At 44.6% G+C, this 19,859-nt stretch overlaps 3 protein-coding genes across 3 annotated transcripts; 2 read left to right on the top strand and 1 right to left on the bottom strand.

Annotated features, from left to right (window-relative positions):
* Nucleotides 1-1,452: 1,452 nt before the first annotated feature.
* Nucleotides 1,453-4,322, bottom strand: LOC116161446 (zinc finger CCCH domain-containing protein 13-like). Its single transcript, XM_031474790.1, has 7 exons — nucleotides 4,272-4,322; nucleotides 4,003-4,195; nucleotides 3,676-3,776; nucleotides 3,161-3,596; nucleotides 2,880-3,117; nucleotides 2,480-2,800; nucleotides 1,453-2,200 (listed from the first exon to the last, which is right to left on the bottom strand). The coding sequence occupies exons 1-7, from the start codon at nucleotides 4,320-4,322 to the stop codon at nucleotides 1,453-1,455; spliced, it is 2,088 nt and encodes a 695-aa protein (XP_031330650.1).
* A 277-nt stretch (nucleotides 4,323-4,599) lies between these two features.
* On the top strand, nucleotides 4,600-7,414 carry LOC116161765 (venom carboxylesterase-6-like). The gene is made up of 9 exons (XM_031475228.1): nucleotides 4,600-4,733; nucleotides 5,374-5,528; nucleotides 5,583-5,688; nucleotides 5,736-6,104; nucleotides 6,152-6,508; nucleotides 6,557-6,741; nucleotides 6,786-6,942; nucleotides 6,987-7,116; nucleotides 7,160-7,414. Exons 1-9 carry the CDS (start codon nucleotides 4,697-4,699, stop codon nucleotides 7,344-7,346), a joined length of 1,683 nt encoding a protein of 560 aa, XP_031331088.1. The 5' UTR covers nucleotides 4,600-4,696; the 3' UTR covers nucleotides 7,347-7,414.
* Nucleotides 7,415-12,468: 5,054 nt separating this feature from the next.
* On the top strand, nucleotides 12,469-18,772 carry LOC116162493 (venom carboxylesterase-6-like). Its single transcript, XM_031476117.1, has 9 exons — nucleotides 12,469-12,564; nucleotides 16,726-16,880; nucleotides 16,931-17,228; nucleotides 17,272-17,457; nucleotides 17,504-17,860; nucleotides 17,909-18,093; nucleotides 18,143-18,299; nucleotides 18,346-18,475; nucleotides 18,525-18,772. Exons 1-9 carry the CDS (start codon nucleotides 12,525-12,527, stop codon nucleotides 18,718-18,720), a joined length of 1,704 nt encoding a protein of 567 aa, XP_031331977.1. The 5' UTR covers nucleotides 12,469-12,524; the 3' UTR covers nucleotides 18,721-18,772.
* Nucleotides 18,773-19,859: the final 1,087 nt, after the last annotated feature.

Raw genomic sequence — 19,859 nt, 5'->3', positions numbered from 1 at the left:
TGTTTTCCACTGTCTTCCAGTGCCTTCCAGTGTCTTCAAGTGTTTTCCACAGTCTTCCAGTGATTTCCACTGCCTTACAGTGCCTCACAGTGTTTTCACTGTCTTCCAGTGTTTTCACTGTCTTCCAGTGTTTTCACTGTCTTCCAGTGTCTTCCAATGTCTTCCATTATCTTCCAGTACCTTCCAGTGTCTTCCAGTGTCCTTCAGTGTCTTCTAGTATCTTCCAGTGCCTTTCAGTACCTTCCAGAATCTTCCAGTGTTTTCCACTGTCTTCCAGTGCCTTCCAGTATCTTCCAGTGCTGTCCAGTGCCTTTCAGTGTCTTCCAGTGTCTTCCAGTGTCTTCCAGTATCTTCCAATGTAGTTCAGTGTCTTCGAGTGCTCTCCACTGCCTTCCAGTGTCTTTCAGTGTTTTCACTGTCTACCAGTATCTTCCAGTATTTTCCAGTGTTTTCCAGTGCCTTTCAGTACCTTCCAGCGTCTTCCAGTGTCTTCCATTGTTTTCCACTGTCTCCCAGGACCTTCCAGTGTCTTCCAGTGCTTTCCAGTATCCTCCATTGCCTTCCATTGCCTTCCATTGACTTCCAGTGTCTTCCAGTATCTTCCAACGTTTTCGACTATTTTCCTATGTCTCCCAGTACCTTCCAGTGTCTTCCAGCGTCTTCCAGTGTCTGCCAGTATCTTCCAGTGTTATCCACTGTCTTCCAGTGTCTTCCAGTGTCTTCCAGTGCCTTCCAGTGTCTTCCAGTGTCTTCCAGTATCTTCCAGTGTCTTCCAGTGTCTTCGAGTGCTTTCCAGTGCCTTCCAGTGTCTCCCATTGTTTTCCAGTGTTTTCCAGCGTCTTCCAGTGTCTTCCATTGTTTTCCACTGTCTTCCCGTATCTTTCAGTGTGTTTCAGTGTTTTCCACTGTCTTCCAGTGTCTTTCAATATCTTCCAGTGTCTTCCAGTGTTTTCCACAGTCTTCCAGTGCCTTCCAGTGTCTTTCAGGGTTTTCCACTGCCTTCCAGTGCCTTCCAGTGTCGTCCAGTGTCTTCCAGTGTCTGCCAGTGTTTTACAGTGTTTTCCACTGTCTTGCAGGGTCTTCCAGTATCTTCCAGTATCGTCCATTGTCTGCTAGTGTCTTCCAGTGTTTTCCAGTGTCTTCCAGTGTCTTCCAGTGTCTTCCAGTGTCTTCCAGTGTCTTTCACTGTCTACGAGTGCTTTCCACTGCCTTCCAGTGTCTTCCAGTGTCTTCCAGTATCTTCCAGTGTCTTTCAGTTTCTTCGAGTGCTTTCCATTGTCTTCCAGTGTCTTCCTGTGCCTTCCAGTGTCTTTCAGTGTTTTCCACTGCCTTCCAGTGTCGTCCAGTGTCTGCCAGTGTTTTCCAGTGTTTTCCACTGTCTTCCAGTTTCTTCCAGTATCTTCAAGTGTCTTCCAGTGTCTTCCATTGTTTTCCATTGTCTTCCAGTGTCTTTCAATATCTTCCAGTGTCTTCCAGTGTTTTCCACAGTCTTCCAGTATCTTCCAGTGTCTTCCATTGCTTTCCACTGTCTTCCAGTGTTTTCCACAGTCTTCCAGTGCTTTCCAGTGTCTTGAGTGTCTTGAGCGACTTGAGCGTCTTGAGCGCCTTGAGCGTCTTAGGCGTCTTGGGCGTCTTTGGCGTCTTGGGAGTCTTGAGAGTTTTGGGTGTCTTGGGTGTCTTGGATGTCTTGGGTGTCTTGGGTGTCTTGGTCGTCTTGAGCGTCTTGAGCGTCTTGTGAGTCTTGAGCGTCTTGAGAGTGTCTTGGGTGTCTTGGGTGTCTTGGACGTCTTGGGTGTCTTGAGCGTCTTGGGCGTCTTGGGAGTCTTGAGCGTCTTGAGAGTGTCTTGGGTGTCTTGGGCGTCTTGGGTGTCTTGGATGTCTTGGTCGTCTTCGGTGTCTTGGGTGTCTAGGATGTCTGGGGTGTCTTGGGTGTCTTGAGCATCTTGAGCTTCTTGGGCGTCTTTGGAGTCTTGTGCGTCTTGAGAGTGTCTTGGGTGTCTTGGGTGTCTTGGACGTCTTGGGTGTCTTGAGCGTCTTGGGCGTCTTGGGAGTCTTGAGTGTCTTGAGAGTGTCTTGGGTGTCTTGGGTGTCTTGGGTGTCGGGGGTGTCTAGGATGTCTGGGGTGTCTAGGGTGTCTTGAGCATCTTGAGCTTCTTGGGCGTCTTTGGAGTCTTGTGCGTCTTGAGAGTGTCTTGGGTGTCTTGAGCGTCTTGAGCGTCTTGAGCGTCTTGAGCGTCTTGGGCGTCTTGGGAGTCTTGAGCGTCTTGAGAGTGTCTTGGGTGTCTTGGGTGTCTTAGGTGTCTTGGATGTCTTGGATGTCTTGGGTGTCTTGGATGTCTTGGGTGTCTTGGTCGTCTTCGGTGTCTTGGGCGTCTTGGGTGTCGGGGGTGTCTAGGATGTCTGGGGTGTCTAGGGTGTCTAGGGTGTCTTGGGTGTCTTGAGCATCTTGAGCTTCTTGGGCGTCTTTGGAGTCTTGTGCGTCTTGAGAGTGTCTTGGGTGTCTTGGGTGTCTTGAGCGTCGAGCGTCTTTAGCGTCTTGGGCGTCTTGAGAATGTTGTGGGTGTCTTGAGTGTCTTGGGTGTCTTCGTTGTCTTGGGTGTCTTCGTTGTCTTGGGTGTCTTGGGTGTCTTGAGCGTCTTGAGCGTCTAGAGCGTCTTGGTTGTCTTGGTTGTCTTGGGTGTCTTGGGTGTCTTGAGCGTCTTGAGCGCTTTGGGCGTCTTGGGAGTCTTGAGCGTCCTGAGAGTGTCTTGGGTGTCTTGGGTGTCTTGGTCGTCTTCGGTGTCTTGGGTGTCGGGGGTGTCTAGGGTGTCTGGGGTGTCTAGGTTGTCTGGGATGTCTTGAGCATCTTGAGCGTCTTGGGCGTCTTTGGAGTCTTGTGCGTCTTGAGAGTGTCTTGGGTGTCTTGGGTGTCTTGAGCGTCGAGCGTCTTGAGCGTCTTGAGAATGTTGTGGGTGTCTTGAGTGTCTTGGGTGTCTTCGTTGTCTTGGGTGTCTTGGGTGTCTTGGTCGTCTTCGGTGTCTTGGGTGTCGGGGGTGTCTAGGGTGTCTGGGGTGTCTAGGTTGTCTGGGATGTCTTGAGCATCTTGAGCGTCTTGGGCGTCTTTGGAGTCTTGTGCGTCTTGAGAGTGTCTTGGGTGTCTTGGGTGTCTTGAGCGTCGAGCGTCTTGAGCGTCTTGAGAATGTTGTGGGTGTCTTGAGTGTCTTGGGTGTCTTTGGTGTCTTGGGCGTCTTGGGTGTCTTGAGCGTCTTGGGCGTCTTGGGAGTCTTGAGCGTCTTGAGAGTGTCTTGGGTGCCTTGGGTGTCTTGGATGTCTTGAGTGTCTTGAGTGTCTTGCGTGTCTTGTGTGTCTGGGGTATTTAGGGTGTCTTGGGTGTCATGGGTGTCATGGTTGTCATGGCTGTCATGGGTGTCTTGGATGCCTGGAGTGTGTGGAGTGTCTTGAGTGTCTTGGGTGTCTTGGGTGTCTTGGGTGTCTTGGGTGTCTTGGGTGTCTTGGGTGTCTTGGGTGTCTTGGGTGTCTTGGGTGTCTTGGGTGTCTTGGTTGTCTTGAGTATCTTGGATGTTTTGAGTTACTTGAGTGTCTTCAGCTTCCAGTGTCTTCAGTACTCTCAAGATGATCAATCTTCAATTTTCATAGCAGTCGGTTTTCGGTCTCATTTGTACCTTGGTTCTTAACCTTGGGTCGAAATCCTGTACGATAATCTTCTATCCTCAATCTTCGGTATGATCGATCCCTTAAGTCTTCGGTTTTGAATCTAAAAACCTCAAAACTCGAACCTTAAACGAAACTTTTCGCCATTCAATTGACTAAAGTTGGCCGTTTTCGTTAATAAGAAGCCATTTCGTAAAAAAAGACTAGGTAGGATCATTAGTGAGAGTTTTGGATTAATTCGGGTTTGGTCTAAGAGCGCGATCACCCATACAGCTCAAAGTATAATTTTCGAGGTTGATTTGTGTCCGGGTTGCCAGAGCAAGCAGTGTGTGCTCCGGCTGCGCCAGATACAGGAGAGGGCTCCACCGGAGCAGCGGGGCCTAGTTCCGTTGCGTTGCTCTTTCACGGTGTTGATCGCGAGATCGTCCGCGTATCCCTCTGCATACGCTCCGTCCTCGTTCAGAGTGCGGAGGATTCCGTCTAGCAACAGCACTCTACCCTGCGGAGATCTTTTATTAATAGTGAGGATGGATGCTTCTGTAACCTGTAACCTGTTGGAATGGAAGTAGTGGTCTTGGGACCAGTACCCTATTCCTTATGTATGCTTCCACCAGCTTTACCACCGTTTTCAGAAGAAACGATGATGGACCTTTAATACTTCGCCATGTCATATTTGGCACGACCCAGATTAGGTAGCTACACAACTCTTACCATTCTCCAGCTTTCGGGGATATACCCTAAAAGCAGGGAGGCTAAGGTGAGGGGTTGAAGCAACGCCCCCATAAAAATGTTTCAATTTCTGACTAAATCCAAAGGCTTGTTGATATTATTCATCGATTAATAACTGTTTTTCATGATAATTGGGTACTAATTAGTCCCCACAATCACCTAATGATTATGTTTACGAAGGAAGTGGGATTTAGACTGATTAAACAAATATTTGCATATTTGAGATCAACGACACTATTGGAAATCAGAAATTCATGCGGTTTGTCGATAAGGAAAGCTCGACACCAAGGACTACGGGAAATTATCGACATTCGTGATGGATATGGGTTGGTGCAACGTTATTGGACTTCTTGGTGAGTGAGCTTGAGTCATAATCATTAGTTTCTTCAAGCAACCTCACAATTTACCCGTTATAGTGCTAAATAAGTTACCCTTTGTTTATAAATAGGATCTGCACCTTGATTGTAGGACTTACCACCTTTATTGAGAGTTAGATCCCTTAATGGAAATTTGCCAATGGGCAGATTTGATATACATCGTGCTCAAAAATTTTGCACCGCGAAGCCTATCTAAAATTGCGGTAACGTATGGTAGCGGGTAAGCGGCTTTTTTGGTAACCCGGTTTAGGACCTCAAAATCCCCACAAAAACGATAGTATTTAACACCTGACTTTAGAACTATCAAAACGGGGCGCATCCAATCACTTTTTGATGGTTCAATTACCCCGATGTTAAGCGTTTTCGTTACCCCAACATCGATGGTCTAACCGAGATCTTTGGTCTATAGTTAAATCTGACCCTCCCCCCTCCCTTCGATGAACGATTCCCTACAATAACCATTATCAGCATTACTCATATAAAATACTCTTAGAGACCCACCGGTGACACGTTCAATGACGTCTTACCGAAAATTGTAATGAGAGAGTGCTTATCTTGAAGCTAATTAGCTTTCAAAAGTTTTAAGGAGAGGGCTTTTAAGAGTTCGGTATTTTAGCGTTTTACGTAGCGGTTGTCGTCACCCAACCGCGAGTCAAGACACCCTACGGCGAAATTCAGGGAATCTACGGCACTTCCTACAACGGAAAACAGTTTTCCCAGTTTTTGGGAGTGCCCTACGCGGAGCCGCCCATTGGAGATCTAAGATTCGAGGTAACTTTCGTGCCGCCGGCGCCGTGTAAGTATCCAAAGCAATGCAATTTGCAGGTACCACAACCTTTGGAGAAATGGAGTGGAATTTGGAACGCGAACTTCTCAACGCACTGCATCCAAGTGAATCACCAGCCCGAGCCCGAGGGAGGCATCTTGGAAGGTAGAGTTCTCCCGATCGTAACAGTCGTAGATGACGCTCGATTTTAGGCCAAGAAGACTGTCTATACCTCAATATTTTCGTGCCCCACGCGAAAGGTCCACACGATGTTATCGTGCACATTCACGGCGGTGCGTTCAACTTCGGGGGCCTGGACTGCTACGCCGGACCGGGGTATTTGATGGACGCCGACGTCGTTTTGGTTACGATCAACTACCGGCTGGGCCCTTTGGGTTTCCTCAGCGCCGAGGACGAGGTGATTCCGGGAAACGTCGGCATGAAGGATCAATCTGCCGCGTTGAAGTGGATCAAAGAAAACGTGGAGTATTTCGGCGGCAATCCTGAGTCGATTACAATTTCGGGTTTCTCGGCAGGTGGCGCCAGCGTACATTACCACTACCTTTCCCCGCTGTCCAAAGGTTGTTGCGGCAAGCTCGCGCGTTATAATTGACCAATCACGTTGCAGGGTTGTTTCACAGAGGGATATCAGTGAGTGGTACTGCGCTGGCGCCGTGGAGCTTGCAGGAGAATGCGAGGGAGAAGGCGCACAGGTTGGCAGCCGCGCTTGGTTGCCCTACGTCGCCCAGTGAGGAGCTGCTCAAGTGTCTCAAGGACAGGCCGGCCGTGCAAATCGTCGACAGTGTTCGAATGTTTAGACCGTGGCTGTACAATCCATTTTCACCCTTTGGAATAGTCGTGGAGAAGAGTGGGGATGGCGCCTTCTTGAACGAGCACCCTTACGTCTTGTTGAGCCAGGGGAATGTACTCGATCTTCCGTGGCTTACGTCGGTCGCGTCCGCAGAGGGTCTCTACCCGGCTGCAGGTAACCTAATTCTACACTACTTACTTCTCAGCACTTTACACTTCTTAGATTTCCTCCTAAAGGACCATTACCTTGACGATTTGGAGGAGAGATGGGAAGAACTGGCACCTGCAGTTTTGGATTATAACTACACGCTTTCGCCCCATTTGCACTCACGGGTCGCCGAACTGGTGAAGGAGTTCTACTTGAAGGGCGAGGACATCTCGCCTGCGACTTTCGACGACCTTGTGGAAGTGAGTATGGTTCGGATAATGCACTCTCGACATTTACCTTGCAGATGATCGGAGACAGACACTTCTTCGCGTCCGCGGAGAAGGCATCAAAACTGCAAGCGGACAAAAATGAATCTCCCGTCTACTTCTACTACTTCAACTACATGGGGGAGAAAGTCGGGACATTTGCTGCCCTATGGAGCACGTCTGAACACAGATACGGTAAGCACGCTGAAGTACCGCCCCGATGATCATCGCCCTTGTAGGTGTCTCCCACGGTGACGATCTGGCTTTCGTCTTTTCAAGCACCCAACGCAAGCTCTCCAAGATGACATCGCGAGACGAAAAAATGAAAGACATCTTCATCGACATGTGGAAGTCGTTCGCTCACGGCGGGTGAGTTCTCCCTTGAAGTCAACGTCTGCAAAAAATCTTTTAGCGTGCCCAAAGTGGACGATGTCAAATGGGAGCCGGTCTCGGACGAGCAGTTGCACTACCTCCGCATTAACTCGCCCGAAGACATGGAGTTGGAGTCGCCGGAGGATTTTGGCAATCGTGCCTTTTGGGACAAGATACCTTTCCGGGAGGATGAAAATTTTGGCAAAGCCGTCAAAGACGAATTGTAAAATTTGTAAACAAACAACAATCATACTTTTGAAGGATCTATTAAAGAATCCTCTTATCTTACTTCGCAGATCCCATGAAAATTTTTTGAATCTTTTGGATTTATGAAATATTTTCCTCAAAATCCGCTTGAAAAAAACCTTTTGGAAATCATTACATCCTAGCTTAGCTCTCCCGAGCACTGTGTACAACCTTCTGCCCCGACATTGTTATACCACTTCAATGACAATTTCTGAGGGGAGATTCCGCAGTTTTTTTTAGAAAAGGTAAATGATTGAATACGCCCCAGGCTCCCCGGTGCTACCATCGCGCTCAAATTAATCAGCCCCCCCCCCCCGGGAGGGGGGTATATACCCCCACGATTTAATGGATCTTTTCCGTAACCGATTCCTTTGTGCTGAGCGGTATTACGCCAACGGTGCTGCCATCGCCCCCAAGAATTTCGGGCCTAAAAACTTTTTGTGTTAAATCTCTCTTGACCGCACTCCGTAGAAAATAGTCATAGGGCATTTTGAATGAGGGCGTATTTCTTGCAAACGTCTCAATTGCCCTTTGTGAGCGCCCTCTTCCAACAATCCGTTCTTGAGGTATAAGGGAATTTGCCCGATCACGATAAGAGGTCGAGTAGGAGGGCTATGGTTGGTAGAAATTAATTCCTTTCGTTGAGACTTTTTATTAGAGTACCATGAAGGATAAAACTAGTTCTACTCCCCTGCCTTCTCCTCCTCCACCCCGTAATTTGATAAGAGGACGGAAGGAAGGGCAGTAGTTGGTAGAAAACGGTCCCTTGCGTTGAGACCTTTAATTAGAATACAATGAGAGATATAATTAATTTTTAACCCCCCCCCCCCCCCCAAGTCCCGTCGCTCACTGATCTCGAAACACGAGAAAGTTATAGTTTGTACAAACCAATTTATTTCGATGAGACCTTTTACTAGAATACCATGAAGGGTAGAACATGGGTTACCCCCCCCCCCCCATTTCCTAAAGTTTAATTTGGCACCGCTAGAGACATGCGTATCCAAAATCTGAGATCAATTCGTTGTCGCATGTAAAAGTTATACGCGTTTTACTTTCAAAAACAGCATCTCAGGAAATAATTCGTGTGGGGGGGGGGGCTTTTTTAGACAGCGAAATTTGATGACAGTCTGGCACACCTTCAAGGCATAGGCTACCTACTGTAAAAAATTCCAGGACTCTAGGACCATTGTCTTAGAAGTAGTTCGAAACGGCAGAAGTGGATCCGGACGGACGGACGGACAAAACGCAAACAATAGTGCTAAAAAGAGAAGTGCAAAAAAAGGAAGACGAATATAATGAGAATTAGAAGAAGGACGATGAAGCAAGAGGAAGTGAAGAAAGTAAAGGAATGAACGTAGAAAGGAAAATGAAAGATGAAAAACAAAAAAAAGAGAAAAAGAACAGAAGAACACTGATAGAAGGAGAAAGAAGAGAAGAGGGAATTAAAACCAAATTGTCAACAAAGGAAAGTGAGATACATGAAGAAATATGGGTTAGGGAGGAAAAAAGAAGAAAAGAAATGAAATTACAAGACAAAAGCAAAAAAGTAGAGGATGAAACTGAGAAAAGGGTACGAAAGATAATAGAAATAAAAGGAATGAGACGAGGGCAGAGAGCAGCAGGAAAAGAAACAACAGATGAAGAGAAAGGAAGAAAGATGATGATAAAGGCAAAAGAAATAAACCCATAAAGTACAAAAAAAGAGGAAGAGAGGACAGTCGAGGGGTACGAGAAAGAAACATAAGTGGACGTAGTTTGTGAAAAAAAGAGTAGGAAAGTAGGAGAAAGTGAAAAATAAAGTAAAACGGCAAAAATGAAAACGAGAATGGGAAGAAACGGAATGGGGAAGGAAAAGGATGGAAAAGAGATCTAAAATGGAAAATGAAGCTGAAAATGATACAGAAACAGGAGAGTTCAGAGTGAAACGGATGTATGAGATTTAAAGAAGGGGGGGGGGGAGAAAGGGCAGACAGTGCGTGAAAGAAATAGTTAAAACCGAAACAGAAGACTTCAGTTTTCGCAAAAGGGGAAAAGGAAAGTATTGATAAATGTAACCCAAAGAACAGGGAGAGAAAATATAAACTACAGCAGGTGTAGAAGGGAGACCTGCAATGGAAACTGACGCGGACGTAGAACTAATAAAAAGGAAGAGGAGTAGGAAAAGGAGGAAGATAAAATCAAAAAGGAGAAAAGGTAAATGGAATGGGAAGAATCGAAAAAGACGATGAAGGAGAGGCGATAGGCGGACAAAGCTGTCCTCCTTTGAGCTGAAATAAAAACTGAAACGGAAGTGGGTGAAGGAAAAGGAAACAGGAGCGGGTTCATGAAAAGAAAAACGAGTAGAATGAGAAGAAAAAGAAAAAGAAAAGGAAGCGAGAGGGGAAATGAGGAGGAATTTGGAATAGAAGCAGAGGTGAAGAAAGGAAAATAGGAAAATACGTGAAAGAAGCAGTTGAAACGGAAACCTAACACAGGGTTCTTTAAGAGCAAGAGGGGTAGATAAAAAATAGATGAGAGAGAGTCTAAAAGAACATAAAAACGAGAGAAAAAGAATAGGCAAGAAGAGCATGTAGAGCTGAAATAAAACAGGAGCGAAAGTTATAGTAAAAGAACCGGAGAGCCTAGAGTGAAACGGAGGTATGGGAATAGAAAAAGAGCATAAGCGAGAGAGAGAGAAGGGGGGTTCCGAGAAAGAGTACCAAACAAAGAAAGATAAAGCTGAAGAAGACAAAAAAGAGTATAGGTAATCGAAAGAAGTAGAAATCGGTGAAGAAAACTGGGAGAAGAAGGAAACTGAAGCGGAGGTCAGTAAATGAAGAGATGAGGGTGAAGCGCAGAAGAGTACTGGAAGAGAGGTGGCAGAAACGGATGTGAGGATACAGTTCACGAAAACGGCGAGGAAAAGGGAAAATGAAAGAAGGCCGAAAAGACACAAAACCCCATTAGAATGTGTGGAAGTAGGAACGGGCGAGGAAAAGAAAGGAGAAAGGAGTAGAAAGGAGATCTGCAATGGAAACTGAGGCGGACGTAAGGTTCATGAAAAAGAAGGGGAGTAGGAACAGGTGAAAGATAGAAAAGGCAGAAAAGGGAACATAAAAACTGAATCGAAAGTTAGTAAAGAAACATGAGAGGTAAGGGCGACACGGAATAGGAAGATAAGGAAAGATCAAGAGGGGAAGGGCGGAGAATGCATTAAAAAACACTTGAAACGGAAGCACAAGCGGAGGTGTGTTCTCGGAAAGGCCCGTATGGCGCAGTTCAGTTAAAGCTGGACTTATGTTGTATAAAGTTTAGTGGTCGGTTATTTTTAGGAATGTGCATAAGGAATATTGTTTGACATAATTTTAATATTCCTAAAGGAATCGACCACCCGTGAAAGTTATTGACGCAGTTCAGTTAAAGCTGAATTGTGGTAATAAGGGTCCCTGGTTCGAATCCGGGTTCGGGCATGGATATTTGTAAATGTATAGCGGGGTGGGTTGGTAGAGCAGCCTTGGCTGAAACCCCGCCCACTCAAAAATAAAAATTAAAAAAATTAAAAAGCCGAAGAAGGGAAGTGGACTGAAAAGAAACAGAACATGGAGAGGATAATAATGGGGAAAGAAGGTCTGAAAGCGAAACTAAACGACAGAAAGCAGAAAGAGTAACAAAGAGGGTATAGAGAAAGGTAAATATAAGTAGACAATCAGGAGTAATAAAAAACGAAGGAAAGGAAAAGAAGGGTAAAGGGGATTTTAAACGGAAAGTAAAAAAATGAAATTGATAGATGGAGAAAGGTTAACTGGGGAAAATCAAAGGGAGGAAGCGAAATATTATCTGCATCAGAGGAAGAAGGGTGGAAAAAAAGGAAAAGGAAGAGTATATTCAAACAGTTGCAGAACTAAAAACGAGTAGGAGAGTAGAGGAAAATAAGATGGAGGAAGAGGAAACTTAGGAAGAAAAAACAAAATAAGAGAAAATATAAAAACAGTAAGCAAGGGAAAATAGGTGAGAGGGAAAGAAATGATTAAAATAAGCCCAAAGAAAAGGGAGAGGAAATATAAACTAAAGCAGATGTAGAAGGGAGACCTGCAATGGAAACTGGCGCGGAGTTCATAAAAAGGAAGAAGAGTAGGAAAAAAGTCATAATCAAAAAGGAGAAAAGATAAATGGAATGGGAAGAAACGAAAAGGACGATGAAAGTAGAGGAGAAAGGGGGACAGGGAAGCTGTCTTCCTTTGAGCTGAAATAGAAACTGAAGCGGAAGTTAGTAAAGGAAAAGGAGAACTGAGGGTGAAGTATGGAAATACCAGAAAGTGTGGGTGAGAGATACGGTTAAAACAGAAACAGGAGCGGGTTCATGAAAATGAAAATCAGAATGAGAAGGAAAAGAAAATGAAGAGAAATGAGCCAAAGGAGGAAAAAGTTGAAATAGAAGCAGACGTGAGCGGAGAATACATGATATTAGTGGAAAAAGTAAAAAATAAAATCGAAAAAGAAAAAAGGAATTAAAGTGAGAAGAAACAAAGAATAGAAACACGAGAGAAAAAGAAAGAGGCAATGGGGAGCTGAAATAAAGCTGAAGCGGAGGTAAGTAAAAGAACCGGAGAGCCTAGAGTGAAACTGTGGGATGGGAATAGCAAAAGAGCATAAAAAAAGAGAATAAAGAGAGAAGCGAAGAATTCAAGAAAGAGACAGTCGAAACGATGGAAGGTAAAGGTGAAAATAAAAATAAGATAAATAAAATGGGAAGAAACAGAATAAAGGAAAGGGAAAAGAAGGATAAAAATAAGCTTCTCAAGCTCTTCACGTTCTTCAAATGTTTTCCGGCCTGACGGTTCGTCCAAATGTCGTAGGGTTCTGAGAGGTTCTAAACAAGTTCTAAAACGGTTTAATAAGTTTCCAATAGTGTTTTTGGATAAGCTCTATCGATCTAATACATTTTCCTATACCTGGAAAGCCTTATAGATACCATAAGGGATCCTTAGAGCGCGCTACAGGGAAGCCGAGGGCATTCAAATGTTGCAATAACCCGAATAATCTAATTCTGATCATAATAACAAAGCCGGTTACTGATTTATGACCTTTTAAACTGAGTTCAAATGTCAGTTTAGAGAAGAAACTGTGAGTGACCGATTTTATCAAAATTGTTGCTGACCGTTGAACGGATTAGTTGTACCATGAACCTGTGTGTGTGCTATTCGGTTGTATTTCTCCTCGGTAAGTTTTCCTGTGCCCCATTTAGAGGTTCCCTGGGATTTCCCATGTAAGCAACTATATCTTTCCATTTTCTTTGCCTTTCTCTTTTCTGTTTTTCTTCTATTTCTTTTTGAAACCCTTCATTGGCCCCTTTTTCCATTTCAATTGTTTCTTACTGTCTTCTACTATTGCCATACCCTTCTTTACTAACTCCCATCTTCTTATTTTCCCTGTTTTTTGTTTCTTTTTTTTATTTTTTTTTTAGTTTCATTTTCTTTTTATTAACTGTTTTTTTACGAATTTTCTCTCTTCTCATAGTCTTCCTTATATCCATACATCCGTTCCACTTCTCTTTTTTCTGACTTGCACTTTGGTTTCTATTTCAGGTCTACATTCTTTTCTTTGCCCCTTATTTTCCTCTGTTTCGTCTCATTTTAATCCTTCCACTCTTCGTTTCGTGATTTTTTCCTTCCCATTCCCTTCCCTCACCTCATCTTACTTTGTGTATCTGTTCTTCTTTCTCTTACGCCTCTTCCTGTTGTGATTTTTTCTCTTCTACTTTATTTTCCTCTATTCTTCTTTTCCTTTCCTCGTTAGTTTCCCTTTCTAGGCATCACCTACCTGTGGGGTTCATTTCTTTTCACTTGAGTGTCCCCTGCTTCACCCGTGTCTGCATTCTCTTGTTCTGCTTTTCTTCTTTTCTCTTCTGCTCTTATTCTAATCATCTCTTTCCCTTTCACCTATTTTCCCTTGCTTACTGTTTTTATATTTTCTCTTATTTTTCTTTTTCTTCTTAATAAGTTTCCTCTTCCTCCATCTTATTTTCCTCTACTCTCCTACTCCTTTCTAGTTCTGCACCTGCTTGAATATGCTCTTTTCCTTTTTTCCACCCTTCTTCCTCTGACGCACATCATTTTTCAGCTTCCTCCCTTTGATTTTCCCCAGTTTACCTTTCTCTACCTCTGAATTTCATTTTTCTACTTTCCGTTTAAAATCCCCTTTTCCCTTCTTTTCCTTCATTTTGTGTTACTCCTGATTGTCTACTTTGCATTTCTCTATGATCTCTTTGTTACTCTTTCTGCTTTCTTTGGTTTAGTTTCGCTTTCAGATCTTCTTTCCTCATTCTTATCCCCCCATGTTCTGTTTCTTTTCAGTCCACTTCCTCTACCTCCGCTTGTGCTTCCATTTCACGTGTTTTGATGCATTCTTCGCCCTTCCCCTCTTGATCTTTCCTTATCTTACTTTTCCGTGTTGCTCTTAACCCTCATGTTTCCTTACTAACTTTCGATTCAGTTTTTCTGTCCCCTTTTCTATCTCTTTCAATTGTATTTATGCTTTCCTCCTTTTCGACATTATCTCTCACCTGTTCCCACTCCCCTCCTTTTTCATGAACCTTACGCCCGTTTCAGTTTCCATTGCGGATCTCCTTTCTTTTCCTCGCCCGTTCCTACTTCCACACATTCCAATTGTTTTTTTTCTTTTCGGCCTTCTTTCAATTTCCCACGAGTGGCTTTTGAAACCGTTTCTCCTCACTTTAATTCCTTTTTCTCCTTTTCGACTTTACTTTTTACTTTTTCCCACTCATTTTTTCTTTTATGTATTCTACTCTCACTTCTGCTTCTATTTCAACTTCCGCCTCCTTTCCCCTTTCCCCTTTCTCTTCCTTTTCTTTTTCTTCTCATTCTACTTTTTTTTCTTTTCACGAGCCCGCTCCTCTTTCCTTTTTCTTTACCCACCTTTTACTCTGTTTCTTCCCATTTTATTTATCTTATTTTATATTTTCGCCTTTACCTTCCATCGTTTCGACTCTCTCCTTCTTGAATTCTTCGCTTCTTCCTTTTTCTCTTTTTTTTATGCTCTTTTGCTATTCCCATACCTCCGTTTCACTCTAGGCTCTCCAGTTCCTTTACTCACTTCCGCTTCAGCTTTATTTCAGCTCCCCATTGCCTCTTTCTTTTTCTCTCGTGTTTCTATTTTTTAAGACTGTTTCTGTTTCTTCTCACTTTAATTCGTTTTTTTCTTTTTCGGCTTTATTTTTTAATTTTTCCCACTCATTTTTTCTTTTATGTATTCTACTCTCACTTCTGCTTCTATTTCAACTTCCTCCTCCTTTCCCCTCTCTCTTCCTTTTCTTCTCATTCTACTTTTTTTTCTTTCCATGAACCCGTTCCTCTTCCCTTTTCCTTTACCCACCGTCTACTCTGTTTCTTCCCATTTTATTTATCTTATTTTATATTTTCGCCTTTACCTTCCATCGTTTCGACTCTCTCCTTCTTGAATTCTTCGCTTCTTCCTTTTTCTCTTTTTTTTTATGCCTTTTGCTATTCCCATACCTCCGTTTCACTCTAGGCTCTCCAGTTCCTTTACTCACTTCCGTTTCAGCTTTATTTCAGCTCCCCATTGCCTCTTTCTTTTTCTCTCGTTTTTCTATTCTTTGAGACTGTTTCTGTTTCTTCTCATTTTAATTTCTTTTTTCTTTTTCGACTTTATTTTTTACTTTTTCCCACGCATTTTTCTTTTATGTATTTTGCTCTCACTTCTGCTTCTATTTCAACTTCCTCCTCCTTTCCCCTTTCTCTTCCTTTTCTTTTTCTTTTTCTTCTCATTCTGCTTTTTTTTCTTTTCATGGACCCGCTTCTCTTTCCTGTTCCTTTACCCACTTCCGTTTCAGTTTTTATTTCAGCTCTTAATGAGGACAGCTTCTTTGTCCGCCTTTCGCCTATCCTTAATCGTTTATTCGATTCTTCCCATTCCATCAATTTACCTTTTCTCCTTTTTGATTTGATCTTCCTCCTTTCTCTACTCCTCTTTCTTTTTATTAGTCCTAACGTACGCGTCAGTTTCCATTGCAGGTCTCCCTTCTACACCTGTTTTAGTTTAGAATCTCTCTCCCTTCTCTTTGGGTTACATTTATCAATACTTTCCTTTTCCCCTTTTGCGAAACCTACGTCTTCCGTTTCCGTTTCAACTGTTTCTTTCACGCACTGTCTGCCCTTCCTCCTCCCTCTTCTTTAAATCTCATACATCCGTTTCACTCTGAACTCTCCTGTTTCTGTACTATTTGCAGCTTCATTTTCCATTTTAGGTCCCTTTTCTCCATCCATTTCCTTTCCCATTCCGTTTCTTCCCATTCTCGTTTTAATTTTTGCCGTTTGACTTTATTTTTCACTTTCTCCTACCCTCCTACCCTCCTACCCTCCTACTCTTTTTTTCTTTTCACAAACTACGTCCACTTATGTTTCTGTGTCACTTGTTTCTTTCTCGAACCCCTCGCCTGTCCTCTCTTCCTCTTTTTAGCGCATTTTTTAAAAATTAAAACAAGTATGCTATTGTTTGCGTTTTGTCCGTCTGTCCGTCCGTCCGTCCGGGCCCACTTCTTCCGTTTCGAACTACTTCTAGGAGAAAGGTCCTCGAGTCCTGGAATTTGCAGCAGGTTGCCTATACCTTGAAGGTGTGCCAGACGGCCATCAAATTTTATCTGTCTAAAAGTCCCCCCCCCCCCCTACGGTATCTCTCCCTAGAGATGCTGTGTTTGAAAAGTAAAGCGTGTCAAACTTTTACCATACGACCAATACACATGGTTTCTTAGAATTTTGCATACGCATGCTTTTAGTTGGTGTCGAGTGAACTGTCAGAAAGGGGGGGGGGGGGGGTGGGGGGGGTAAACACATGATTCTACCCTTCATGGTATTCTAATGAAAGCGTCTCAACGATAAGGAACTCCGTTTTCTTACCAACTACTGCCCTTCTTTTTAGTCCTTCTTTATCAAAGTACGGGGGTGGAGGGGGGGGGGGGAGTGTGGAAACTAGTTTTATCCTTCATGGTACTTTTCTAATGAAAGCGAGTTCTCAACGAAAGGAATTAATTTCTACCAACCATAACCCTCCTCCTCGGCCTCTTATCGTGATCGGGTATATTCGGTTTAATTTCAGCACTTATTTGTTCCTTTTCGGCATTATGTTCCACCTCTTCCTACTCTTGCTTTCTATGAATCCTACGTTCGCCGCTTCTGTTTCAGTTTCAACTGCTTCTTTCTCTCATTTCTCGCCTGTCTCTTCTTCTCTGTTCTAATTATCCGGCCTTATCTCTGTTTGATCCTTATGCCTCCTTGTCGGCCCTGCCTCCGATAGAGATGCCTACCCGTTTCCTTCTGCTTTATTCATGTCGAGTTGGTTTTGCAGTGCCCCTTCTGGTAGCACCCACCCACTTACCACGAGTGCAAACCCCCTACGGTGAAGTGCAAGGAACTTACGATGTATCCTACAATGGACTGGAGTACTCGCAGTTCATCGGAGTGCCGTACGCTCAACCTCCGATTGGAAAATTACGGTTCGCAGTAAGTTTCCTCATCCCTTAAACTTTTATGTTAATCCTCTTACCCATCAGAAACCACAACCCTTAGAAAAATGGTCCGGAACTTGGAACGCAAACGTTTCGACGCAGTGCCTCCAGGTCAACCACTCGCCCGAACCTGAGGGCGGCAATCTCATGGGCCAAGAAGACTGCTTGTACGTCAACATCTTCACGCCGACCAAAAATCCGACCGGCCGAGAGCTCTTCGACGTCTTCGTCCACTTCCATAGCGGCGGCTTTAACTTCGGATACGGAAATTCTTACGGCCCCAAGTACCTGATGGACATAAGCGGAATTTTGGTGACAGTGAATTATCGCTTGGGAGCTCTTGGTGCGATCGACTTCGGGAGGCAAACTCTAGTGCGTTTTTGCAGGCTTTCTCAGCATGGAAGACGAAGTCCTTCCCGGAAATAACGGAATGAAAGATCAGTCGGCCTCGCTCCGGTGGATCAAGGAGAATATCGCGTATTTCGGTGGAAATCCCGATTCGATAACGGTCACGGGTCTATCGGCTGGAGGTGCAAGCACGCACTACCACTACCTCTCCCCTCTCTCGAAAGGTCTACCGCTCAAGAGTCGCTAAGGCTTTTTCAAAATGAGTTGTAGGTCTATTTCATCGTGGAATTTCGGTGAGCGGCAACGCGTTGGGCGCGTGGACCCTGCAGGAGGATGCCGCGCAAAAGGCGCGAAGGGTGGCGGCCTCGCTTGGTTGCCCGACGGCATCTAGCGTCGAATTGGTCAACTGTCTTAGACAAAGACCGGCCGTCCAAGTAGTGGAGAGCGTTCGAATGTTTAGGCCTTGGCTGTACAATCCGTTTGCGCCTTTCGGGGTGGTCATCGAAAAAACCGGCGCCAATCCGTTCCTCACTGACCACCCGTACGTGTTGTTGTCCCAGGGAAAGGTACAGGACCTCCCCTGGATCACTTCGGTCACCTGTGACGAGGGCCTTTACCCAGGCGCGGGTAAGCTTCCATCATCGGTTACCTCCTGAAACACCATCCTTGCTTTAGACTACGCCGTAAAGGACCACTACCTACCCGACTTGGAACGAAGATGGGAGGAACTCGCATCGGCCATCTTGGATTACAATCACACGCTTCCGGCAGAACTGCACACCAGCACCGCGCGTAAGGTGAAGGAGTACTACCTGAAAGGCAAGCCGATTGGTGCGGGGACGTACAACCAACTGATCCAGGTCACTTGCGCCTCGCTCCTTCCACTCACAAAACCTGTCACTCTTTCAGATGGTCGGTGACAGGCACTTCGTGGTCTCAGCCGACAAATCGGCAAGGCTGCAAGCGAAAGCGAACAAGTCGCCAGTTTACTTCTACTACTTCACCTACATGGGCGAAAAGGTCGTCACCTACGCCGCCTTGTGGAGCCTCTCCGAAAAGAAATACGGTAACCGAACCCGGCCAGCGAGCAACACTCTTAATTCTACTTTCAGGCGTATCTCACGGCGATGACATGGCGTTCGTTCTCTCGATACCTTCCCGGCAAACGTCCGCGATGACCACCCGTGATGAAAGAATGAAGGACATTCTTCTGGGACTGTGGAGATCGTTCGGAAAGACAAGGTTTTTTGTATTTCAATAGAGTTGATGGTAGTTACTAGAGTTTCTTTAGCATTCCAGAGTTGAAGGGCGCCACTTGGAAGCCAGTCTCGCCAAATCCCGGGGATGATTTGCGGTACCTCCACATCAAGTCTCCCGATGAGCTTCGAATGGAAGTAACTGCGGATTTGGGCCATCGTGCGTTTTGGGACACGATTCCTTTCAGGGAAGATGAATATTTTATGAAAAAGGTTAAGACAGAACTGTAAAAGTGTTATGGTTATGTGTAATCCAGCTCAAAATACTTTTTAACCTGCCTTTTGTTACCTTTTTTAAAATAAAATAGAACTTCTTGAAACCGCTTCATCATATTTTTAAAGTTTTTGAAATCCTTTCGATATCTTCCCCAAATTCTCAAACAGAAACTGTCTTGGTATCGTCTCTAAATCCGAATAGAATTTCGGCACAACTCAAACCAATTCTACTAACCAAAGCGTCATAAGGCACGAGGGTGGCCTAAACTGTGCCGAAATCGACTTCAACTCGCTCGGCAATAATTGTGCTCAATCCTAGTTATTCAATTTGATAAATTTCACACCCAAAAGGAGTCGTTGTCGAGCAAACCGAAGAGAAGTTCGGCACAACTCGGCCGAGTTTCTTCTAACCAAAGTGTCAATGCACGAGGGTGGCCTAAACTGTGCCGAACTCGCCTTCGGCTCGCTCGCCAATAATTGTGCTCAATCCTAGTTATTCAATTTGATAAATTTCATACCCAAAAGGAGTCGTTGCCGAGCGAGTCGAAGAGAAGTTTGACACAACTCGGCCCAGTTTCTTCTAACCAAGGTGTCAATGCACGAGGGTGGCTTAAACTGTGCCGAACTCGCCATCGGCTCGCTTGGCAATAATTGTGCTCAAACCTAGTTATTCAATTTGATAAATTTCATACCCAAAAGGAGTCGTTGCCGAGCAAACCGAAGAGAAGTTCGGCACAACTCGGCCGAGTTTCTTCTTTCTAACCAAAGTGGTCAATCCACGAGGATGGCCTAAACTGTGCCGAACTCGAGCCTGTCGGCTCGCTCCGGCAATAATTGTGCTCTAATCCTAGTTATCATTAATGATAAATTTCACACCCAAAAGGAGTCGTGCAGAGCAAAACCGAAGAGAATTCGGCCCAACTCGGCCGAGTTTCTTCTAACCAGAAGATGTCAATGCACGAGGTGGCCTAAACCTGTGCCGAACTCGCCGTTCGCTCGCTCGGCAATAATTGTGCTCATCCTAGTTATTCAATATTGATTAATTTCACACCCAAAAAGGAGGTCGTTTGCCGGAGCAAACCGAAGAGAAGTTCGGCACAACTCGGCCGAGTTTCTTCTAACCAAAGTGTCAATGCACGAGGGTGGCCTAAACT

The sequence above is a fragment of the Photinus pyralis genome, unplaced genomic scaffold, assembly GCF_008802855.1.
Source record: "Photinus pyralis isolate 1611_PpyrPB1 unplaced genomic scaffold, Ppyr1.3 Ppyr1.4_LG10, whole genome shotgun sequence".
Classification (NCBI taxonomy): Eukaryota; Metazoa; Arthropoda; class Insecta; order Coleoptera; family Lampyridae; genus Photinus; species Photinus pyralis.
Note: the sequence above shows the minus strand (reverse complement) of the source record. Positions and strands in the feature narration are given on the sequence as shown.

Bases quoted from the DNA above. Each gene is read 5' to 3' on its own strand.
- LOC116161446 (XM_031474790.1), bottom strand. From the start codon at position 4,322: ATGACATGGCGAAGTATTAAAGGTCCATCATCGTTTCTTCTGAAAACG. The intron at 2,801-2,879 runs GCACAAGACTCC...CAGACACCCTAG, and splicing joins ACCCAAGACACTCTCAAGAC to ACACCCCCGACACCCAAGAC. The intron at 2,201-2,479 runs GCACAAGACTCC...AAGACGCTCAAG, and splicing joins ACCCAAGACACTCTCAAGAC to ACACCCAAGACACTCTCAAG.
- LOC116161765 (XM_031475228.1), top strand. From the start codon at position 4,697: ATGGATATGGGTTGGTGCAACGTTATTGGACTTCTTG. The intron at 6,105-6,151 runs GTTGTTGCGGCA...ATCACGTTGCAG, and splicing joins CCTTTCCCCGCTGTCCAAAG to GGTTGTTTCACAGAGGGATA. The intron at 6,509-6,556 runs GTAACCTAATTC...TACACTTCTTAG, and splicing joins GGGTCTCTACCCGGCTGCAG to ATTTCCTCCTAAAGGACCAT.
- LOC116162493 (XM_031476117.1), top strand. From the start codon at position 12,525: ATGAACCTGTGTGTGTGCTATTCGGTTGTATTTCTCCTCG. The intron at 17,861-17,908 runs GTAAGCTTCCAT...TCCTTGCTTTAG, and splicing joins GGGCCTTTACCCAGGCGCGG to ACTACGCCGTAAAGGACCAC. The intron at 18,094-18,142 runs GTCACTTGCGCC...TCACTCTTTCAG, and splicing joins CGTACAACCAACTGATCCAG to ATGGTCGGTGACAGGCACTT.